Genomic DNA, 22,219 nt, shown 5'->3' with positions numbered 1-22,219 from the left:
CAAAACTGTTCAACTATTGTCTTTTTCTCTCTGAGTCAACTACTCTATCTTACTCTATTCATTCTCTGATCCTTTGATTGGGTTGGCAACATGTCAGTTCATGCTGCAAGAGCTCTGATAGGTTGGAGGACGTCCTCCGGAAGTTGTCATAATTACTGTGCAAGTCTGTAGAAGTGGGTGAGAACCATGAGCCTCCTAGGTTTTGTATTGAAGTCAATGTAGCCAGAGGAAGACGGAAGCTAGCTGTCTTCTGGCTACACCATGGTGCTACCCTACAGAGTGCTGTTGGGACTACTGTAGACCATTGCATAATAGTATGTTTTAATCAATGATTTGGTGACGTGATTATATTTAGTATAGTTGTATCTAAAAAGGATAACTTTTTAAATGTTTTACCAAAATGTTTTGTTGTAAATCATTGGTCCTTCTCTGAGGAGCCTCCACTGCTCTACATAGTTTTGCGAACAGTGGTTTAGCCTACAATCGAAGTTACCTGCTACATATCTCAGAGTTCTCTACTCAGCTCTTTTGCTGCCTGTTGCACTCGGTGTATCCATTATAGCTCAGTAGGTGTATCATACAATGCGTCCATATGGCAGGAGACGCATTCATAACTAGAGTGCAGAGGCCTGCCCGTCGTCCTGCCATAGATGGAGCCCCATCTGTTCAAAAGCACACAATTCGATCCCATGGAATCTGTTTTTCATCAATATAGCTATGCAGCACACTGAACATTCGCTGTGCCATTTCATGCTCGGGAATCGTGAGACAGAACAAAATGTCCTCGTGAATACCACCCCCCGACATGGAGCGAACAAAGGTCAATGCATCTCGGCCCTCACAGCTAACGTCCATTTGGAGAACATAAGGTGGGGGAGTTTGAGTCGTTCAGTCAGTTTCCTCTTGATTGCTAGCTATAGCATCAATTCTTAGTTTCACAGTGTTATCTGACAAAGGTATTGATGTGAGTGTCTGTACCTCTGCCTCCCCACACATTGTTTTCACCATATCAATTGCGGTCAGTAATATCAAAGTCTCTACAATAGTGTGTGGTTTCATAGTGTAGTGGGCTTAGCCATTCACCGTGGGAATGATTCAAGTTCAGCCTATTCCCATGATCTCAGGGCGCTCTGGTTGAATTTGAACTTAGATTTGAATAATTTTAATTGTGGTTTTTAAGGTTAAGCACATTATAATGATTGAGAGACAAAGATGATGTTACAATATAACTTTTTTTTAACCAGGATTGTGGAAATGCTCCGACCCCATTTCATATCCGGTACTTTGGGAGTCAGGGAAAATGTGTGGAGTAAAAAGTACATTATTTTCTTTAGGAATGTAGTGAAGTAAACGTTGGCAAAAATATAAAAGGTAAAGTACAGATACCCCCCAAAAAGTACTTAAGTAGTACTTTAAAGTATTTTTACTAAAGTACTTCACACCACTGGTAATTATTAGTCCAGTTGAACGTTTGCAACTAAAACGAGAGTTTCTATTGGACAAATTCAGGTCAGTCCCTCCCCGTTTGCTTCCATTTAAAAAACATTTTGCAAGGGAATCCCCATATATCCTTTCCACCCCAGGCGATGTAAAACGAACGCAGCCAGGCATACGGTTTGTGACGTGGATGGTGCCAGAATGCTGTGTTTTGAAATTATACACGCACAGTAGTTTTGACATCTCAAAATTGGCTAGATTGTCGTTAACAATCTGCAATTATATGGAGATGGTAAGATCGATACATACCATTGTTAACATTGCAATTGTGAATAATTGACCGTAATATTAGCTAGTAAACTCATTAAACGCGCAGTTTATTCAACACGATGGTGATCATACGTAGCATTTCGGAAGCACACCAATCAACACTTCAGTCTTCACAACCAGACGCCGACGTTCCATCCCAGCAGACTTCATGGAGAAAGTCCGCACGCTTGACTAACGTGAGTTGAACAAATGACAGTCAGTGCGTGAACAAACGTTCTACGGTGTCCTCATATGAAAATATTGTCAGTCACCTCTGTGCAAACGGCAATCTGTAAATAATGTCACCGAATTTTTAAAATCTTAATTGTAGGTTAGCTATGCAGAACATTTCTAAACTTTGTCAAAACAAACTTAATTTATATTCAACAGATGGAAGACAATTGATTGTCAATGCCTTCAAGGTTGACCAATACTTTTTTATTTGAGTTCTGCTGTTCTCTTTCTCAGGGATATGTTGGTCAGAATGATCGGCATAATATCCTCTTGGAAGAGCTAAATGGACAAACATCGGAGAATGGGAGACCTGTCATGAAGATAACAAGGTAACTCAGTTCTCAATAGTTAAATCTTGATTGGTAGGCTAATGTTTCTATCCATAAACCAGATATAAAGTCCAGATGCGTCTTTGTCGGGAGTCAGTAGCATGGGTACCAGTCTGTTTATCTAACTTTCCACTCCTTGTAGGCCTACTCTGTGTGTTTGCTGAATTACAGGGAGTGGAATGTTAACTAAACATAATGTTACTCAGGCTAGTCCTACAGACCATTTTGATTCAGATACCATCAAGCATTCTTATGATATTTTAATGTTATTTTTTAAAAATTCCTTCACAGGAAATCACCCAGGTTTCAGGTCAATGGGGCCTGTGAGGATGACCAGCCTAAAGCATGTTTCACATTATGATGCAAACAAGATCTATTTAGACATGCATGTCATAACACACACAACTACAAAACACTTTTTACGAGGATGTCACACAATTTACTCCATGTAAATAATCATTCTCATTCACAGACTCATTTACCTACATGGAATTGTGAATGACATGAACTGTTTTGAATACCTGTTCCAGAGGGGTCTCCTAGACCAGAAGGACCCCAGGGGGTTGTGCGACGCAGTACCAGAACCACCAGATACCAACAGTCCATGATTTACTGCCTCATCCCTAAGTAAGGAGCGTCACAACATAACCCTGACCCCCCCCCCCCCCCCCCATGTGTCCTTGCTCCACAGTCTCTTGTTTACTTCCCCAGTAGAGTGTGTAACATGGGAATAGTCCTAATACAGGGAGTATTTTAAAATATTTTTTATTTAACCTTTAACTAGGCAAGTCAGTTAAGAACAATTTGTGACGGTTATTACTAATTCCTCTACTTCAGCCCCAAAATGATAAGTACACAATTTTTATTCTTATTGCATTGGGACCCAAAACCTCCATGAAATCATGCTAAAGAAAGATACTATCAGAAGTTATATTGTTACTTGATTTTCTCCATAGCACTGCTGAGGCAGTCCTCCACAAGATTGATGGCATGAATAAGATGCACTGCCACTTGAAAAACTCAGAACAAACAGTGAGGCTTTTTCCAGTTCGTAAAATATAATTTTGTCATTCAGCCATCCACAAAGACGGGGATGAAATACAATACAGGGCTATATTTATGCCGTATAATTAGCAAATAATAAGAAACCATTCATTGACATGCTCCCCCTTTGAGATTGGCATTGAAGACTCACACTAACTCTACCCAAACCCAAGGGCTTGTTGCACTGTAGAAATGTGTTTACATAATAACCGGCCACTTTTTCTAGGCTCTATATCTTCTGCTGCCACACACAATCTCTTATCAGGCCATTGTAAGGGTGTTGCACCCATCTGTGGTCCACCACCCTCTCGTGCTCTCTCTCTGCCCTCAGCAGCCCTCTGTGTTGTGTATTTAGGAACCGAATTCACACTGTTGTCACATTTTTGCCTCATTCACCAGCAGCTGACTGAAACTCTACACTGTGTCAAAAGCGTTCCACAGGGATGCTAGCCCATGTTGACTCCAATGTTTCCCATAGTTGTGTCAAGTTGTTTGGATGTCCTTTGGGTGGTGGACCATTCTTGATAAATGCAGGAAACTGCTGAGTGTGAAAACCCCAGCAACGTTGCAGTTCTTGACAAACCGGTGTGCCTAATACCTACTACCATACCTCGTTCAAAGGCACTTACATTTTTTATCTTTCCCATTCACCCTCTGAATGGCACACATACACAATCCCTGTCACATTTGTCTCAAGAGCTTAAAAACCCTTCTTTAGCCTGTCTCCTCCCTTTCATCTACACAGATTTTTGAAGTGGATTTAACAAGTGACATTAGTAAGGGATCATAGCTTCCAGCTGGATTCACCTAGTCAGTCTATGTCATGGAAAGAGCAGGTGTTCTTAATGTTTTTGTATATTCAGTGAACGTTCATTTGAATTTCACCAGATTAACCTTGAGATATGGGAAATAAGACTAGTGGAAGGAAATGACCAATAATACCTTTTGAGATTGAAGTCTCACTGAGATATGTGCCATTGTGTCATGCAGGCCACTGATGAAAGGAAATGGCAATACCATACCAGTTGTATCTATGAAGTTGTTTGAATTTCAGAGGATCTCTTCTAAAGCCCAGCGGAAGAAGACCACTGATTGTCCAACTGTAAAAGCAGTTTCCAAACAAGAAACGGAAGGTCTGTTTCCATTGTAGTTTAGGTCAAAGTCATGTTTGACCATAACATGAATTCATTAACTTTTGATCCAATACCTATTTCCAGAGTACTCTGGTGACGATGGTGAGGAGGATGACGATGATGAGGACCACGGAGATGAGGAGCACGATGAAGACAACAATAACAGCAAGCGCTATGAACCTCGAACAGAAAAAAGCAGTGCTTCGCTACCAGGCCCCTCTGGATGGTTATTTCTCTTTGCTGAACTAGTCTTCTGAAAAATGTTCTCCGTCATTTACTTAACTATTCATCTCAATTAATGAGCATAGCAGGGTCGTTCCACCAATTCCTTTTGAGAAGTTGGTCCAAAAAAACAATTCACTTTATTTAATCTAATTGAAACATTCTGTCATAAAGAGCACATGTTCAACTACTTCATAAAAAAAAAATGTTTCCCCATCTCAAGAGGTTAAGTGAAAAGATTATTATCATAAGTGCCAAATATAGTAGCAGGGTTGACCGTAAAGGGTTGACGATTTCCTCTTAACCCAACCATAAATCCCCCCCTTTCACCCCCCAATAATGAAATTAAAACATTTCTAGCCTATCTATCTATGGGTAACAGGCTTGACGTGTTTTCCATCACAAAACACCAGCAAATGGTCCAAAAGAGTAGAACAAGCTTTTACACTAGGGTTCGACTATTCAATGTTCAATTTCTTTCAAAAATATGTTTTAAGGAATTGTTTCACATAACAGGTTTGACCTTAAAACGAGGGAAAGATGTCAATTAATCACATTAAATAAATAATAATCTTCAGAAATGACTTTGTCAAAGCAACAAAATAACTAGGGCTGTCCAATAATGGTGAAAACTTGGAGGAATTCTGGGGTTGAGTTAGTTAAAATCTGCAGAGGGTGCACGGAGGGACATGCTGAGTTTGGGCACTTTAGCAAGTCTTTATATAAATAATCAGATTAAATTCTCCATGTGGTCTTTATTGAAGGGCACTTAATTTAATATAACAGGCTTTTAATATTCAATATTGGTGCACAATTTCTACTTAAAATATCAAAAGGCACCCATTTTGTGGAAGAATGCCACAGTGCTGATTGGGATCAGGTCCCCAGTCCATGTTATTCATGATGATCTCGTATATAATAATAAGAGTCTACCGCACACCCAAAACCAATAAGTAAAGGGTGCTGGAGGCAAAATATGAAACTGGAAAAACAGGAAAAAGTCTATGCACACCTCAAGTCAGATGCAAATGTATTTTAATAGTAGGTAAGCCTTCGATCAGTCGACCTTCATCAGAGTATATCTCCACAAAATATTCTGATCTAAAAAGCAAAAAAAATAATCCCCCACCTTTATTTAACCAGGTAGGCTAGTTAAGAACAAGTTCTCATTTACAACTGCAACCTGGCCAAGATAAAGCAAAGCAGTGTGACACAGACAACAACACAGTTACACATGGAATAAACAAGCCAATAACACAATAAACAAGTCAATGACACAGTAGGAAAAAAGTAAAGTCTATATACAGTGTGTGCAAAAGGCATGAGGAGGTAGGCAATAAATAGGCCATATGAGCGAATTATTACAATTTAGCAGATTAACACTGGAGTGATAAATGAGCAGATGATGATGTGCAAGTAGAGATACTGGTGTGCAAAAGAGCAGAAAAGTAAATAAAATAAAAGCAGTATGGGGATGAGGTAGGTAGATTGGGTGTACTAATTACAGATGGACTATGTACAGCTGCAGCGATCGGTTAGCTGCACAGATAGCTGATTTTTAAAGTTAGTGAGGGGAATAAGTCTCCAACTTCAACGATTTTTGCAATTCGTTCCAGTCACTGGCAGCAGAGAACTGGAAGGAAAGGCGGACAAATGAGGTGTTGGCTAAAGGAAAGATCAGTGAGATATGGAACGTTTGCTACGGGTTTGTGTTGTTATCGTGAACTGAGATAAGGCGGAGCTTTACCTAGAGTAACGGATGTGAAACGGCTAGCTTAGTTAGCGGTGCGCGCTAAATAGCGTTTCAATCGGTGACGTCACTTGCTCTGAGACCTTGAAGTAGTAGTTCCCCTTGCTCTGCAAGGGCCGCGGCTTTTGTGGAGCGATGGGTAACGATGCTTCGTGGGTGACTGTTGTTGATGTGTGCAGAGGGTCCCTGGTTCGCGCCCGGGTATGGGCGAGGGGACGGCCTAAAGTTATACTGTTACACTAGCATAGACTTATAGATGACCTGTAGTCAATGGGTCTGGCGATGAATATGTAGCGAGGGCCAGCCGACTAGAGCATACAGGTCGCAGTGGTGGGTGGCATAAGGTGATTTGGTAACAAAATGAATGGCACTGTGATAGACTGCATCCAGTTTGCTGAGTAGAGTATTGGAAGCTATTTTGTAGATGACATCGCCGAAGTTGAGGATCGGTAGGATAGTCAGTTTTACTAGGGTGAGTGGAGGCTTTGTTGCGAAATAGAAAGCCGATTGTAGATTTGATTTTGGATTGGAGATGTTTAATATGAGTCTAGAAGGAGAGTTTACAGTCTAGGTATTTGTAGTTGTCCACATATTCTAGGTCGGAACCGTCCAGGGTGGTGATGCTAGTCGGGCGGGCGGGTGCGGGCAGCGAACGGTTGAAAAGCATGCATTTGGTTTTACTAGCGTTTAAGAGCAGTTGGAGGCCACGGAAAGAGTGTTGTATGGCATTGAAGCTCGTTTGGAGGTTAGTTAGCACAGTGTCCAAGGAAGGGCCAGAATTATACAGAATGGTGTCGTCTGCGTAGAGGTGGATCAGGGAATCGCCCGCAGCAAGAGCGACATCATTGATATATACAGAGAAAAGAGTCGGCCCGAGAATTGAACCCTGTGGTACCACCATAGAGACTGCCAGAGGTCCGGACAACGTGCCGATTTGACACACTGAACTCTGTCTGCAAAGTAGTTGGTGAACAAGGCGAGGCAGTCATTAGAAAAAACAAGGCTGTTGAGTGCCGATAAGAATACGGTGATTGACAGAGTCGAAAGCCTTGGCCAGTTCGATGAAGACGGCTGCACAGTACTGTCTTTTATCGATGGCGGTTATGATATCGTTTAGTATCTTGAGCGTGGCTGAGGTGTACCCGTGACCGGCTCGGAAAACTGATCCTAGATCAGCACTCCCACTCTGAAATTATTGACTAGTGGCCAAGATCAGTGCTTATCATGATGTTATGCCTCTCTCACTGTTTCATCTGTAGAATTCAGGAAGCAGCCGCCCATGTTTTTCGACCGCCAGGCATCTTCCACTAGAGAGAGCTACCGCATCAGTGCCTCAGTGCCCAGGAGTGTCCACACCACCAGCCGAAGGAGTGGCAGGTCCATCCCACAGTACTGTACTTCACAGTACTGGCACTTGACCAATAGTCTTAGCCCGTACATTGGTTTCATAGTGTCCAGATACTTGTTTTGACACAAAAAAATCTTTGTTTTGACCAAAATATGTTGTAGGGTCCATTAATGCTGTGTTTCATGGGTTGGGTCCTTATAAATGGTTATGGTTTTATATATGACTATGGGCTATTATTGTAGGGTCTTGTCAATATATATTACTTTTCATTGTGATGGTTAATAGTTTTTCACTGTTTCAAACAACAGGATTGGGTCCATAGGCAGGTGAGTCTTTGGCACAATTTAAACAACTTAAGTCTCTCATTTGTTATTGGGGACTGACAACGTTGGGAGAGAGCAGTACAGTAAAGCAGTGAAGTTTTTTTTCCTTTCTCTGTCTCCTTATGGTTTGCTTTGACCCGCAGGAGAAAGCATGCTTGGCGCACACCTACAAAGCCAGCTCCTCTGATGAGGAAGACACAGAGCAAGAAGCCAAGAACAGGTCAGTGAACATGTCATCACGAGCAAGCCATTTGACACACTTCAACAGTTTGACTTGTCCCTATAATGATAACGTGTTTAATTTAGTTCACAGTTAAAATCTACCCTGGAAAGTAGTACTAAAGAAAGGAGAAAACGATGTTTTGTTGCATATTACTTGATTGTTTTTTATATTTGTTTACTGATCATCTGTTATTTGCCATGGCATATTATCTTGGACACGATTGAATCATATTTAAAGGATAATGAACATGGGTGAGCAGAGCAATGATTCCCCATTCCTGAATGTTTTTGAACTGTGTCTATGACATCATGAGTGGTGGTGATCGATGATGTAATAATAATAGACGAAGGTTCCATCTGGGTTATTCTGGTGATATCTCCTTGGTGAGCTTCATTGGGTGCCAGACCTTTTGTAGTGAACACATGATGTTGCTCAAGAGTTTCTCTGTATGAGACTGACACCACAAACAGAACATAATTATTTGGATTTTAAAGCAAAATCTGTCCAATATTTCACACCAGTGGAATCCAGTGTGGTTTTGAGCTTCTGGTCAGAATAAGCTTGCCAAAACCACAATCTCTTTCATTTGGAATCTCTCTCAGGTGTCTGCCTCTGAATTTGCGCAAAGAAGACATTTGGGGAATCCATAAGGACAGAATGAAGATGGGTGTGAGTCTTGCGGATGTCGACCCCATGGCGATTGACCAGTCGGTGAGCTCTAAACATCACAATTCAATTATTTGAAGCCGTTTTAATTTCAAAAGTTGGTTTGCCTATATTATATGATCTTTAAGTTATCAGACTGCATCTCCTATGTAAAGATCCAACCCCCTCTCTTCCCTCCAAAGGTGTGCTTTGACACTGTTGGCGGTCTGACAAGCCACATTTCTGCCCTGAAGGAGATGGTAGTCTTCCCTCTGCTCTACCCAGAGGTGTTTGAGAAGTTCAGGATCCAGCCCCCAAGGTGAGAAATTGTTTTAGGTTTGAATAGCTAACATATTTTGTTGGGTAACTTGCAGTTATTTTGACTATTGATTTATATTGCCTTTGGGGTAGCTTACCATAATGACATTGTGAGGAATTAGCCTACAACAGGATGAGGAACTTACTTGAGTGAGCAACTAGAATGGATCCTGTCAATGGACTGAAGCCCCACCCCACCCTAACTCTAATCACAGCCTCATTCACTCTTCATTTCATTGGCTCTTGGATCCTTTGAGTCCTTTGCAAGGATCCATTCAAAGAAAATTCCCTGTCTGTTGCAGGGGCTGCCTGTTCTACGGTCCCCCTGGTACGGGGAAGACTCTGGTGGCCAGAGCGCTGGCCAACGAGTGCAGCCAGGGGGAGAGGAAGGTGGCCTTCTTCATGAGGAAGGGGGCCGACTGCTTGAGCAAGTGGGTGGGAGAGTCGGAACGCCAGCTCAGGCTGCTCTTTGACCAGGTACAGTACAGTCCCTCATACAACACACTAAAGATCATTAATATAGTTATCACTGGTGCATTCAGTCTTAGTGAGACCATTGATTCTAGTATTTGCCTATCAGCATTTCCTGCTCAAGTCACTATTGGTCTCTTGTTGTAACTCTGTAAGGTGAAATGTAAGGGTGGCTGGCTATACTGTGTTTGACGGTCATGTCTATTATATAGGGACATACTTGCATTGATAGGATGACTCATTATTTGTACCCACAGGCCTACCAGATGCGGCCAGCCATTATCTTCTTTGACGAAATCGATGGGTTGGCTCCGGTTCGCTCCAGTCGTCAAGACCAGATCCACAGGTGAGACATTTCAGCCACTCTCATTTCTCACTCCACTGATTACAGAGACTTACCATTGATTGTGCCTGCATACTAAACATTGTATACTCCCAACTCGTGGTTCCTTCCTGCAGTTCCATCGTGTCCACCCTGCTGGCACTAATGGATGGCCTGGATAGCCGAGGAGAGGTGGTGGTGATCGGCGCCACCAACCGACTGGACTCCATCGACCCCGCCCTCAGACGCCCCGGACGCTTCGACAGGGAGTTCCTCTTTGGCCTCCCTGATCGCGAGGTAAGACTCACTTGAGTTAATATGTGTGCGTGCAAAACTCAAATGTCCATCCAAATCTTCCTTTGACTTGAGAGGCCTACATGCAGTTACTTTTTATTTGTGCACTTATCTTTCATTTCTGTCGACAACTTCAGTCCCGGGAAGATATCCTAAAGATTCACACCAGACAGTGGAATCCTACACCGTCCGATCCTTTCCTGGAGGAGTTGGCTGATAAATGTGTCGGTAGGTGATTTAATGTATACCAAATCAACTCTAGCGTTGGGCAAGTCAAGATTGTACAACAATTGTAAGAACAGAAATAGCTATGGCGTTTTGTTGTCTCATAATATTCAGACAGATCACCACAATTCATCTATTGATTTAACACAGTTCCACAGTCAATCTGACACATGCCACGTATTAACCACAACCTCTTCCCCCTCTGCACCCCAGGCTACTGCGGCGCCGACATCAAGGCGGTGTGTGCCGAGGCGGCCCTGTGCGCGCTGCGCCGGCGCTACCCCCAGATCTACGGCACGTCCCAGAAGCTCCTGCTGGACGTGGGCTCCATCAACATCAACAGCCGGGACTTTGTGGCCGCCATGAGGAAGATGGTGCCAGCCTCCCAGAGGGCTGTGTTGTCCCCTGCCAAGGCCCTGACCCCTGTGGTTACGCCCCTGCTGGGCCCCGCCCTCACCAACGTGCTGGACGCAGTGCAGAAGCTCTTCCCCCACGCCGAACAGGGCCTCAAGAGGAAGAGGGATGCAGGTGGGTCGGGTTAAGTTTTGTCTGAGAACTAAGTCACGGCCATTGTTATCTGGTCCCAGATTGATTTGTGCTGTCTTGCCGAATCCTATGGTCAATGTCATGCCAATGTTGGCTATACAACACAAACAGATGTGGGACCAAGCTAGGTCACTATTAGAGAGGATCATTGGTTAAGTTCAGTTGTTGCAATTACTTGATCAAGTTTTTCCTTTGATCAGATCTGACAGACAGCATTCTGGAGGATGAAATCATGTACAGTGAAGACGAGGGCCCCTCGTCCAATAATTCCATCACCAAACACGCCACCACCAAAGGGAGCTTCCTCCATTTTGCCAGGTAAGATGTAGCCCACCTGTAATTTGTAGATACGTTCTGCCTTGAAAGAAACACCCTATTCTCATTGTTTCCATTCATAATCACATCCCTGAGTCTCCATTCACTTCACCTCTCCGCTCGCCTCTGTTTCAGGAGTGCGATCTGCCACCCCACCACCTACCGGCCCAGGCTGCTGCTGGCTGGGCGTCCCGGGGCGGGTCAGAGCTCCCACCTGGCCCCCGCCGTGCTCCATGCCCTGGAGAAGTTCCCCGTCTACACCCTGGACATGGCTGTGCTGTTTGGAGTCAGCTGTACCTCACCCGAGGAGGCCTGTGCACAGGTACTGGCTGGAACTAATGTAGCCTTTAGAAGTAAAATGATAAAATGCATACCGACTTGCTACACTCGTTTGTGGTGCAGAGAATTATAGCCCCAGAGTTGACTTCATTGTAGAAAGGCAAACACCATCAAGCAAATAATTACTCAGTCAAATGCAGCGAGATGTCGGTGCAGTGCTGATAGTTTCAATCCCGACCTAAGTGCTAGGTTGGCAAGTGATAGTCATTGACCTCTTAGCCCCTCTCGCCCTGCCTGCCCCAGGTGTTCTGCGAGGCCAAGCGGACTTCCCCCAGCATAATGTACATCCCCCACATCCAGCAGTGGTGGGACACGGTGGGCTCGGCCCTCAAGGCCACTTTCCTCAGCCTGCTGCAGGACATCCCCTCCTTCTCCCCCATCATGCTGCTGGCCACCAGCAACGTGGCTCACCGCGACCTGGCCGACGAGGTAGGTCATATCTGGGCCTCTCCCACCATGCATTACACTACAAGTACTGTAGAGAAGTGATCCCTGGACCTTACTGGGCTACTCAACCCATGAGTAGATTCGTAACCACGTTCTTTTTTTTTGACACTTCAGTAAATACTCTTTGTAGAGGTGAAAACCCTAAATAGTCACTGAGGTAATTATTCTACACTTTGTCTCTCTCAGATCCAGACTCTGTTCCGGATGGAGTACGGAGAGGTGCACTCTATCCAAATTCCCACCCAGCAGGAGAGAAGGAAGTTCTTTGAGAATCTCATCCTTAGCCAGACTGCCAAGGCACCCGCGTCCAAGAAGAAAGCCTGTACCTACTAGATATTTATGCCTTTTGATAATCACTTGGTATAATTGCTGTTTGTGTCCCATCTCCATTTTAACCCTCCTTCTTTACCCCCCTCTTCCTCCCCCTCCCCTGACTTAGTGATGCATGCCATGGAGGTGCTCCCCCTTGCCCCCCCTCCTCTCCCCAGGCAGATGAGTGAGAGGGAGCGTCTGCGTCTGGAGGAGCAGGAGGAGGACACACTCAGGGAGCTGAGGCTGTTCCTGCGCAATGTCACCGAGCGCCTCTCCCAGGACAAACGCTTCAAGGCCTTCACTAAGCCTGTGGACATCGAAGAGGTAGGGAGAAAACACTGGGGGGAAAAGAGAGGAACAAGGAAGGAAAGAGGTGTTTTTGTGGTGTTGTAGTCCAGGGTGCTATTCAAGATTACTCTAATGGAAGCTATATGTTGACTGACCCAAACATAGTCAATACTTAACTAGCAAGTCTGAATACAAGTACATGCATTCTAAGTGAGCTCTGGCCCCTTAGAGGAATGCACTGTTGTCACTTCAGATTTCTGTAGCTTCGCTCCTTTACCGACGCTCTCATCCGAAACAACCAGAGTGGTATTGTGTCCCCCATCTTATCAATGGTTTGTCTTCTTCTCTCGCCAGGTTCCTGACTATATTAAGGTGATCAGGCATCCCATGGACCTCTCCACTGTACTGTCCAAGGTCGACCTCCACAAGTACGTGACCGTCAGGGAGTTTGTCAACGACGTGGACCTGATCTGGAAGAACGCCCTGGAGTACAACCCTGACAGCGACCCATCTGGTATACCTACAAGTCTCCACCTTACTAAACCGAGTGCTGTTGTCGTTATTATTATTATTATATTATAACTGACGTGTAATTCTAGCCTGGTTCCAGATCTGTTTGCGCTGTCTTGCCAACAACCATAGGAGTTAGCAAGACATAACAAACAGATCTGGGACCAGGCTAATCTTTCTCCAATATTATTTTTGTTCAGTATTTCTCTGAAGATATCTTTTTCCGTTCTCATTGTTCTGCAGCAGTTTAGTTGGTCCCATGGATGACGAGGCCCCCTACTGTGTACCTCTGTCATCAATGTCTCTCTCTTTGTGTTTCCAGATCGTCAGATTCGTCACCGGGCTTGTGCCCTGAAGGACACGACCCACGCCATCATCCGCGACGAACTAGACGAGGACTTCAACAGAACCTGTGAGCAGATCAGAGAGTCGCGCAACAAGAGAGGTAACTGCTGCTGCTTATAACGTTGACATATTGCTGTGATTTGAACGCTGAAGTAGTGACCTAGCTACATGGTAAAACCTCTCAGTAACACTTTATTTGAATAGTCTGTAGTCCATCTGTAGATGCTCTGCAATCAGTAACATTTCAACTAACTATGTACTAACCCTAGCCCAAACCTAACCCTAAACTTAACCCTAACCTTAATCCTTACTCTAAACCTAACCGTACCTTAGCAAGCAGTTGCTTATCAACAGATAGTTTGTTGATAGTATGACCATCTGTAGAGCATCTACAGATGGAAATCCGGACTATCCAAATAAAGTGTGCGCAACCTGTCTCCAGTTGTTGTCTCTCTTGCCGTGTTGTGTGTTTTGTCATATATATTATTATTATTTTTATCCCCACAGGAGGCATTTTTGCCTTTTGGTAGGCTGTCATAAATAAGAATGAGTTCTTAACGGACTTGCCTAGTTAAATAACCCAAAAAATAAAATAATGTGAGTTCAGCTAGCTCTTGTATTAGTTTCAGTGTCTCGTGTCGGCTTCTTTAACTATTTGTCCAATGATTAGATGAACCTTCTCTTATTTTCCTTAAAACATCTTTGTTTTAATTGACAATGCTAACAACATATTTATGTCTACTAACAGGGTGCACGTCCTCAAAGTTTGTCCCCTCCTACTACCAGACTTTGCCCAGAGAGGAAGGATTTGCCGAGTCCAAGAGGCTAGGCGGTAACACTGGCAAAGACGCCAGCACCCCGTTCGCTGCCAACACACCACGGCCCGCACGTAAGTCTCACCACTCTACTCCTTAACTGTTTATTGGTAGGTTATTTGTTACAGAGCAGAGTAGCATCCAGTGGAAATGATGGTAGACACTGGTCAACCACCAAGGGACAGCACTCAGGATTGAGCTTTTTACTGCTTGATTTGCAGTACATAAGCAGTTATTATTATCAGTGTTTAAACGTTTAAGGGCAAAAAACGAATACCTCCCAGATGTGTTACGAGTGATAGAAAGTGGAAGTGCCAAGGATCAGGACAGGAACAGAAGTAAGTGTAGCCACAGTGAAAGAGGAGGATTCTTTCCAGTTGAGTGAACCAGTCAAAAGACAAGACCAGAGTTAGAAAACCACGATGGCAGGCAAGAGCAGAAATTGAGAGCCAGGGGATATTCATTGATATAGAGAAGTCTCTGTCTGTCTGTCCCGTTCTCTATCATGTTAAAGGACCATCTCTTCTCTATTTAACTTTCCTAGCCTGTCCTCTAGCCCGTAAAAAGAAACCGCCCAAAACACGACGCGAAAGCAAATGGCTCTTCGGCATCATAAAGAAGAAGGAAAAAGAAACCTACTTCTTCCTTCGAACAAGGAGATCACAAACTCAGGGGCTGAAGAAGCGGATGTGAGTGATGGCATAGAGAAACAAGCTAAGGCTTTGGAGACTATTCTAGAGAACGGCTGTGGAGACTCCCCTATGGAGTGTACCTCAGAGAAGACCACTAAGCCTGCTGAGGATGTGGAAGAGGCCTGTGTTGCAGAGCAGCCCACCACCACTCCCATCCCCAATGGAGACTGGCAACAGCGAGCTCCAGACCCCACAGACGACTCACACCAGCCAGGCCTCACACAGGTCCAATCTGGGATCCAAGCCAGTCCAGTGGTGGCAGTCAATGGTGTTAACCACCAGCCTTCCAGCCCTCCAGTGGAACATGGCCCAAGTCCAGTCAACAACACCCCTACAAGGGAGGTAGATCAGGGGGAGAAACACACCACAAAGACCAAAGAGCCTGTAAGGTTGGAGGATGACTGGGACATAGGTCTGTATTAGGGTCCCAGACCCGGGCAGCAAGCAAGCTACTTCTTCTGGCCTCAGGGAACAGCTCATTCAGTTTCACTGACCTTTGGCCTCTTGGGCTCCAGCTGTTGGGGAGCTCTAACTCAACACAGCACATCAGTTAAAGGGATACATCCATAGCTGCACTGATTTAAATACTCTGTAAGAGTGAGTTCCTTTGGTTGTAAATGTGTTCACCACAGCATGAGGGCCAATGAACGCATGCAAAAAGGTTGACTTTGTTGTAGAAAATCAAACTACATTAATAGTGCAAATGCTTGTAATTGTGTCTTCTGTGCCTTAGTTCTAGAATAGGAAACCATACCCCCCTACTTAATGCTTGAGATCCAATGTTACTGGGTAGAAACCTCATTTGCATGTTAGGAGATATGCATATCAACACCAATAGCCCATTGTGTTAGCATTAGCCTGTTCAGCCAGCACTGATTAAAGGGACTTGAGCTTATCAGCTCCCCATCACACCCTCCTGATTGCTTCCTGTGTTTCCTTCCAACAGTGAGGCGTGTGACCCGTGCCACCAGGACTCTGGTGCAGCAGCAGCAGTTGATCGACGTGGACAAGGCCCTGGAGATCCTGACCCAGAAGACTCCTCAGCTGGTCGTGGACCACGACAAACTCAAGGTAACCTCCTGAACAGTTTTTTTTTTTTAGAAGGTTAGGCCATGCTTCTTACAATGTAGTTGTATCAGAAGTACACCCAGAAAATTGGAGACCAGAAATATGGTCATGGCAAGTCACAGCCAAACACTTATTCATTCATCCTATATTCATACATTGATTTGTGTATAATTTATTGTCCAGGAATTGCTCAAAAGAGTTGTGCCCAAGACTGAGGGCTATGAGGTGCATCAGCTGGAGAAGCTGTATGCTCTGTTGTGTCAGAGCATCTACAGACACCGTCAGAACTTTGATAAGACAGAGCTCTTACAGGTATGTGGCTTACAACTTCTCCGTCTTTTACGTCACTTGTTGTAGGAAATATATTGATTATGGAAACAAACCATTCCCTACATTGAAATGTGTGCATAATTAATTAACTGGTGTATGTGCATGTGAGTCACTTGAATGACTTAAAATCCTGATAAGTGATTTATACTTTGACATGCATTTTAATTTCCTTCCACTCATTTTAGGAAATGAAGAGAGAAATCAACAACTTTTCCTAACTTCCTCGCTTGATGTTTTCCTATTTTCCATATTGTAATAAAATGATGCATTTCAAGATTCCGTTTTTTTTTTTACCTATTACAATGAGCCTAATCATGCATTACATTGGTCAGAAATGTGGTTACCATAATTTATAGTATTTCAGAGGCACAGACTTGAGTCAGAATTGACTTGAGACGTGTATATTTTTCTTACTTGTGACTGACTCTAACACAGTGTGTATTTTTACGTATGCATTTGAAATATGTCTGAAATCACAGTCGCACACAGTATGTGCGCATATGCACAGGTTCACTTCACGCTCTTCCAGTGTGGGAGCCACGGGACCAAAACAGTGGCGAAGTTGAAACCTGTGCTTCAACACTCTTAGTGAGTCAATTTCTGCAACAACTATGCGGTTTACTTTCTGCATCTGTCATATCTCTGAGTCTACCTTTTTAATTGCATATTATTAAAGTATTTGTATCTTTTGTATGACTTTTTGATTTCTTTATGGGGCAATTTTATCCTCTTTTTCCAACATTTCACATCAACATTATTATGGGCCTTCAGGATATTTGAGAAGGGGTTAGTTCTTCTTAAGATTATCTACATAATGAGCCTATGATGTACTACAAACCCATGGCAGGATTAGACAGATGGGTATACAGATAAGATTTAGTTGGGTCCCAGCCCATGTGGGGGTGGAGGGGAACGAGGGAGTTGATGTACTGGCTAAATAAGCACTTAGTAGTTGGGATGTTGTAAATTCAATGAGCAAGGCAGAGGGCAAAAAGCCTGATTTGGACAGTGATGGTGCAGAGATGGCAGTGGAATAGAGATACTAAGGGCAGAGGAAAGTTGGTGAGGGGAAGATAGGCTATTTTTACATGATTAAGGGTGGGACACAGCTGGTTGAAATAAGACTTTAAATGTGATAAGAAAGCATTCAACAGGAATGTGTGATTACTGCCAGGAAACAGAGACCGTGGAACATGTATTGCTACATTGTGGGCAGTATGAGGGAGAATTAGATACAGGACATTAATTTAAAGAGTTTATTGAGTAGAACGCCATTAGATATGGTATCAAATATTTTATCTTATTTAAAAGCAACAAGGCTGGCCCACACTCCAGTACAGTAGGTGGCGTTAATGCACCATAACGTTGAATGCCAACCGCCGATAAACCCCACCGAAGAAGAGGAAGAAGGAAATAAAATAATGACTATCGTTAGATTCGATGAGCCATCGGTGTCTACATCTAGGCCGGTTTAAATGCATGAACAAACCAAACAAGGTGATGTTTTGTAGGCAAAGGGAAAGGGAGTGAAAAACCAACCGAATCTCGGCGCATTCACTATTCTGCGTCTATGATAACAACAGATGGACTCGTTGCTCCTGTGGGCCACTGCCGGAGTCGACAGTGCATTTGTTGGGGAGGGAACGACTGGGCAAAGGCGGAAGACGGCGCATCAGCAGTCAGATTGGAAGCTAACTGGTTGTTGCAAGATGCTTGTAAGCGACAGTTCTCTACGCGGGTAGGTAATAAAATTAACACCACGTGAAGGTAGTTTTACACACGTAATAGTTCAAATGAATAAGATTTGACTATCATTTCCCACTTTTTGCTAAATACTCCCACCCCCCCCCCCCCAAAACAGAAAAATACGTACACTCGTGACCGGCACAAGTGACAGATGAATATTATTTGCAGTGTGACTGACTGACAAGTTGGTTAACAAACTGGTAGTTAGCAGACTAATGATACGATACAGAGGCATTAGTAATACTACATCGATTTAGGAACAAAATGTCTTGTCCTGCAGTTTTCTCAAATCATTTTGCTTTGGGCCAGAATGCATATAAACAGCCACTTATTAATGGTGTTTCTGTGGAGCGCTTGCGCTATTTGAAGACTTCAATTGTGAGAGTTTTTAGTATTGGCAGTGGAAACAATGTAGCGACTTGCAAATGTATTAGTGAAATGAAACTTTCTCTACATGTCCCACCACACCTATCTGTTAAAGGACACTGCAGTGTCCTTAAATATTGTAGTAGATAGGCATTCATGTTTAGACCTTGAATTTTTCTCTCAATTATGTGCATATAATATGGATCTATTTCTTGCAGGATTTAAGTATAAGTCAACTTTGAAGTTTGAACTCCTGAAGTAACCTGCATGGATCGACAAGGGCTGAACTAAAATTTAGATTAAAAAAAAAATATATATATATATATATTCAACACAAGCACAGATAAGACACAATGGCGAGCAGAAGAAAATCAACAACGCCTTGCATGTTCCCTCCCGTTGAAATGGTGGATTCAGACCCTGACATGGAGGTCGTTACAGAGGGAGATGAACAGACTGACGAGGGGGCAGCTAACTGTCCTGTGGAAAACTCAACTGAAAGCAACCCGAGTGAGGAAGACACACAGGCCATGGACCACTTCATTAAAACTATGGACTCGAGTACAGCAGAAGGAGGTTATGAGTGCAAGTACTGCAGCTTTCAGACATCACAGCTCAATATGTTTACCTTGCATGTGGACACTGAGCACCCAAATATAGTTCTAAACTCATCTTATGTGTGTGTTGAGTGTGACTTTCACACCAAGAGGTATGATGCATTGTTGGAGCATAATGCACGCCACCACCCTGGAGAAGACAATTTCACCAGGACCATGGTGAAGAGCAACAATCAAACCATCTTTGAGCAGAGAGTCAATGACTTGACCTTTGATGGCAGTTTTGTTGAGGAGGATGAGGACACATTCTGTAAGGGTATTGCCCTAAGCAAGACACCAATCATGAAGCTCAAGAGTAGGGCTGAGGCCAAGAAGTTTACAGGCTCACACAAAATGGCAGATAACAATGTCATTAAAGTGGAGAGTGATGGGGAAGAAGAGGTGCCCCCCCCTCCTGTCACCCCCACTGTAGTGGCTGTGTCAACCCCTCTGACCATTCAACCTATTCAGCAAAGCATAATGGTCAACAGCCCAAATGTGCTCCAAATAAAGACCACCAACTCCACCACAATGCTCCCTCCAGGGACATTGGCTCAAGTTCTGTCTGCCTTGCAGAATCAGCAGACCTCCCAGACCCAGCTCCTCATCCCAGTCAGTAGTATCCCCACATACAATGGGGCCATGGACAATAATGTCCTGCTGGTCAGTGCCTATAATAGGTTCCCTTACCCATCTGTGTCAGAGATCATGGGTCTAGCAGCACAAACCAAGTTCACAGAGGAGCAGATAAAGGTGTGGTTCTCTGCTCAGCGGCTGAAGCACGGTGTGAGCTGGACCCCAGAGGAGGTGGAGGAGGCCAGGAGGAAGAAGTTCAACGGCTCAGTGCAGGCGGTGCCACAGACCATCACTGTCATCCCAGCCAATTTTGCTACGGCAGCCAATGGCCTGCAGTCCATCTTTCAGACTTGTCAGATTGTAGGGCAACCAGGGATGGTTTTGACTCAGGTAGGGGGTGGCAACGCTGTCCCTGTGGCCTCACCCATCACGTTAGCTGTTGCTGGGGTCCCCAACCCCAGAACCAGTGTCAGTAAGGTAACAGAACCCTCCACCTCTGAGACCGCTTCTCCACTCAGTACCGATTCCCTGGGAGCGCGACCCAAAAAATCCAAGGAGCAGCTAGCAGAGCTGAAGGCCAGTTACCTAAGGAGACAGTTTGCCACTGAGGCAGAGATCTCTCAGCTGATGAAGGTCACTAACCTCACCAAAAGAGCAATAAAGAAGTGGTTCAGTGACACACGTTACAACCAACGCAACTCAAAGGACCACCAAGGCATTGCCTTAAATGACATTTCAGTCAACACCAACAGTAACGATGGCAGCAGCAGCACAGCCATTGTGATCGACTCCAGCGACGAAGCCAGTGAATCCTCTCTCACAACCCAAGGGCCCATCTATGATCCACGAATCAAGTTCCGCCACGCCTTTCCTGACTTCACACCTCAGAAGTTCAAGGAAAAGACTCCGGAGCAGCTTCTGCTTTTGGAGGCCAGCTACCAGAAGTCTGACACGCCAGGCGATGAGGAGCTAAGTAGGTTGAGGATGGAGACTAAACTGACCAGGCGAGAGGTGGACGCCTGGTTCTCTGAGAGGAGAAAAATGCCACTGGACTCTGATGGCACAGAGGAGCTAGAGAGTGAAATGGTCAAGGTGCCTTCCTCTGGGCAAGAAGCTCGGACGCCATCCAGCGGCCGGAAGATAATGAAGAAAACCCCAGAGCAGCTCCACGTCCTGAAAAGCGCTTTTGTTCGTACCCAGTGGCCCTCTGCTGAAGAGTACGACAAGATGGCCAAGGAGAGCGGGTTACCCAGAACCTACATTGTCAACTGGTTTGGAGACACCCGTTATGCCTGCAAGAACAGTAACCTGAAGTGGTACTACTTGTATCAGAGTGGAAAGGTTAACGAGGCAATGAACGGAGGTGATCTTAAGAAGAAGCCACGGAAACGCTTTCGTGGTTGGTCCAGGAGAACGAGGCGGCCATACCCCTGCAAACAAATACCCCCTACCATCAAAGTCAAGACGGGTAAAGATATTTTAAAGGAGCACTACCTCAAGCATAAGGTCTTAAATGAGAAAGATTTGGATGAACTGGTGGCCAAGTCCAGTATGAGCTATGAACAGGTGCGGGACTGGTTTGCGGAGATCAGCAGGAGGGAAGAGAAGGGCCTTGACCCTTTCAGTGAGGGTAAAGAGGAGACACACGGTGACAGTGAGGGAGAGATGGAAGTGAAAGAGAAAGGGGATGATGAAGAAAACGACATTGACGACAAAGATGATGAAAATAACAATGATGAATATGAAACGAATGACAATGAAACCACGGAAGAGCCTCTATGTTTCAAGCAATCACAGTCAGAACCAGAAGATCAGTGATTTATAGGTCCAGGTGAGTAATGACAAGGATGTGTAGAATGAGTACATTTTCTAATTGTAAAGGCATTTGTTACTCGTGTGTCCTGAATTATTATTAAATGTTTTTAACATGTCAAGATCTGTCCTCTGAATTTAGCCTAATACAAATTGAATTACTTTTGACCTTGATTTCCTCTTTATACAGTCAGTGAGGAAATTTGCACACTAATCTCATGTTTTCTTAATTATGATGTTTTTGCTCCCACAGAATTCTCATTGGTTGCCTACAGAAGAGAAGAGATGGAAAACACAGGTGAAATGTACCAAGTGTTTTGGTGTTAAACTGCGTGGACCAACCAGGCACAAAGAAGCCAGAAGATGTATGATGCCAAATCATTTTAGCAAGGGATTATATACTGAACAAAAATATAAACGCAACATGTCCCATGTTGGTCCCATGTTTCATGAGCGGAAATAAAATATCCCTGAAATTTTCCATATGCA

General features: G+C 44.1%; 2 protein-coding genes and 1 pseudogene across 4 annotated transcripts; all 3 read left to right on the top strand.

Annotated features, from left to right (window-relative positions):
• Positions 1–2,844: 2,844 nt before the first annotated feature.
• LOC139392122 (ATPase family AAA domain-containing protein 2-like) lies at positions 2,845–6,930 on the top strand (annotated as a pseudogene).
• A 1,202-nt stretch (positions 6,931–8,132) lies between these two features.
• LOC139392121 (ATPase family AAA domain-containing protein 2-like) lies at positions 8,133–17,323 on the top strand. Of its 3 annotated transcripts, none has more exons than XR_011629644.1 (19): positions 8,133–8,349; positions 8,955–9,063; positions 9,201–9,316; positions 9,618–9,792; positions 10,044–10,132; positions 10,246–10,405; positions 10,540–10,630; positions 10,841–11,155; positions 11,374–11,491; positions 11,624–11,810; positions 12,071–12,256; positions 12,461–12,596; positions 12,714–12,910; positions 13,229–13,388; positions 13,707–13,829; positions 14,478–14,618; positions 15,089–15,620; positions 16,183–16,307; positions 16,488–16,533. XR_011629644.1 is itself a non-coding variant. In XM_071139842.1 (19 exons), exons 1-19 carry the CDS (start codon positions 8,252–8,254, stop codon positions 16,850–16,852), a joined length of 2,688 nt encoding a protein of 895 aa, XP_070995943.1. In that variant the 5' UTR covers positions 8,133–8,251; the 3' UTR covers positions 16,853–17,323. The 3 variants fall into 3 exon arrangements, 1 of the variants encoding a protein (XP_070995943.1); XM_071139842.1 differs by lacking the exon at positions 15,089–15,620 and adding an exon at positions 16,820–17,323 and having other exon boundaries at positions 16,488–16,616; XR_011629643.1 differs by lacking the exon at positions 16,488–16,533 and having other exon boundaries at positions 15,089–15,578; positions 16,183–16,308.
• A 715-nt stretch (positions 17,324–18,038) lies between these two features.
• Positions 18,039–22,219, top strand: LOC139392207 (zinc fingers and homeoboxes protein 1-like). Its single transcript, XM_071140008.1, has 3 exons — positions 18,039–18,372; positions 18,965–21,749; positions 21,984–22,219. Exon 2 carries the CDS (start codon positions 19,100–19,102, stop codon positions 21,734–21,736), a length of 2,637 nt encoding a protein of 878 aa, XP_070996109.1. The 5' UTR covers positions 18,039–18,372; positions 18,965–19,099; the 3' UTR covers positions 21,737–21,749; positions 21,984–22,219.

Source organism: Oncorhynchus clarkii, chromosome 32, assembly GCF_045791955.1.
Source record: "Oncorhynchus clarkii lewisi isolate Uvic-CL-2024 chromosome 32, UVic_Ocla_1.0, whole genome shotgun sequence".
In the NCBI taxonomy this organism is placed as follows: Eukaryota; Metazoa; Chordata; class Actinopteri; order Salmoniformes; family Salmonidae; genus Oncorhynchus; species Oncorhynchus clarkii.
The sequence above is the reverse complement of the archived record's forward strand: the minus strand, read 5'-3'. Positions and strand labels throughout refer to the sequence as shown.